General features: G+C 42.0%; 1 protein-coding gene across 7 annotated transcripts in view; it reads left to right on the top strand.

Annotated features, from left to right (window-relative positions):
* The window catches only part of LOC119591995, an 8,299-nt gene that overhangs the window by 3,762 nt on the left and 3,811 nt on the right, over nucleotides 1–726 (top strand). For 6 of the 7 annotated variants that reach the window (XM_037940762.1, XM_037940760.1, XM_037940764.1 and 3 more), the window contains 2 exons: nucleotides 24–74; nucleotides 305–664. In XM_037940762.1, coding sequence (XP_037796690.1) covers nucleotides 72–74; nucleotides 305–664 — 363 coding nt within the window. In that variant the 5' untranslated portion in view covers nucleotides 24–71. The remainder of the gene's footprint in view (nucleotides 1–23; nucleotides 75–304; nucleotides 665–726) is intronic. The other variant, XM_037940765.1, reaches the window with a different exon arrangement.

The raw sequence follows: 726 nt of genomic DNA, 5'->3' as shown, positions 1-726 counted from the left end.
TTACATTGTTTAATTCTTTACAGGGAATAGTTGCTAATATCATCAACAAGGATACCTAAAGCAATTTAGGCATGGTTAGTGCTTCAGTGTTGTTAAAGTATGATAACGGTCACTAAAAGAAGACATGATCTAATATCGAAGTTACGGTATGATCAAATTTTCCAAAGAATTTACACAATATAATGGCTATCCAATGTGTAAGGCGATATACAAAACTGAAAATTCACCTGTAGCTATGGCAGAGCTTTAAAAACTGATTATAAAGGTTGTTGTTTTTAACGCATCCTTTTCTCATTTCAACCAGGATTTACAACAAAATTTAGATGATGGAGTTGTTAGCCGCGTTTCCACCACCAATGACTACAAGTGCCTCGTGTGCTGCATGCAATTCTCCGGTGAAACACCAATGCTGCAACACTTGGGCGGCAAACAGCACAGAGAAGCAGGAGCCCGATACATGCTTGCCGACACCCGGAAAGAATGTGTTTCCCTCAGGTGTCTAGTCAAACCTGCGGTCCTGGCAGCCGCAGAGAAAGGGGAGGTCGAGGCCGCTGATGGGGGACACAGGTGTAGCATCTGCGATGTTACCTTTAGTGGAGTGACGCCCTTAGAAGAGCACCTTAATAGCAAAAGTCACAAGAAACACTCTGTTAATGACGGTCACGTAGGTATTTTACGATTCCTTACTTATCGGGTATATCGTTGCATCAAAATAGGTTACCTCAT

The sequence above is a fragment of the Penaeus monodon genome, chromosome 29 (assembly GCF_015228065.2).
Source record: "Penaeus monodon isolate SGIC_2016 chromosome 29, NSTDA_Pmon_1, whole genome shotgun sequence".
In the NCBI taxonomy this organism is placed as follows: Eukaryota; Metazoa; Arthropoda; class Malacostraca; order Decapoda; family Penaeidae; genus Penaeus; species Penaeus monodon.
This window is presented reverse-complemented; position numbering and strand designations above follow the sequence as displayed.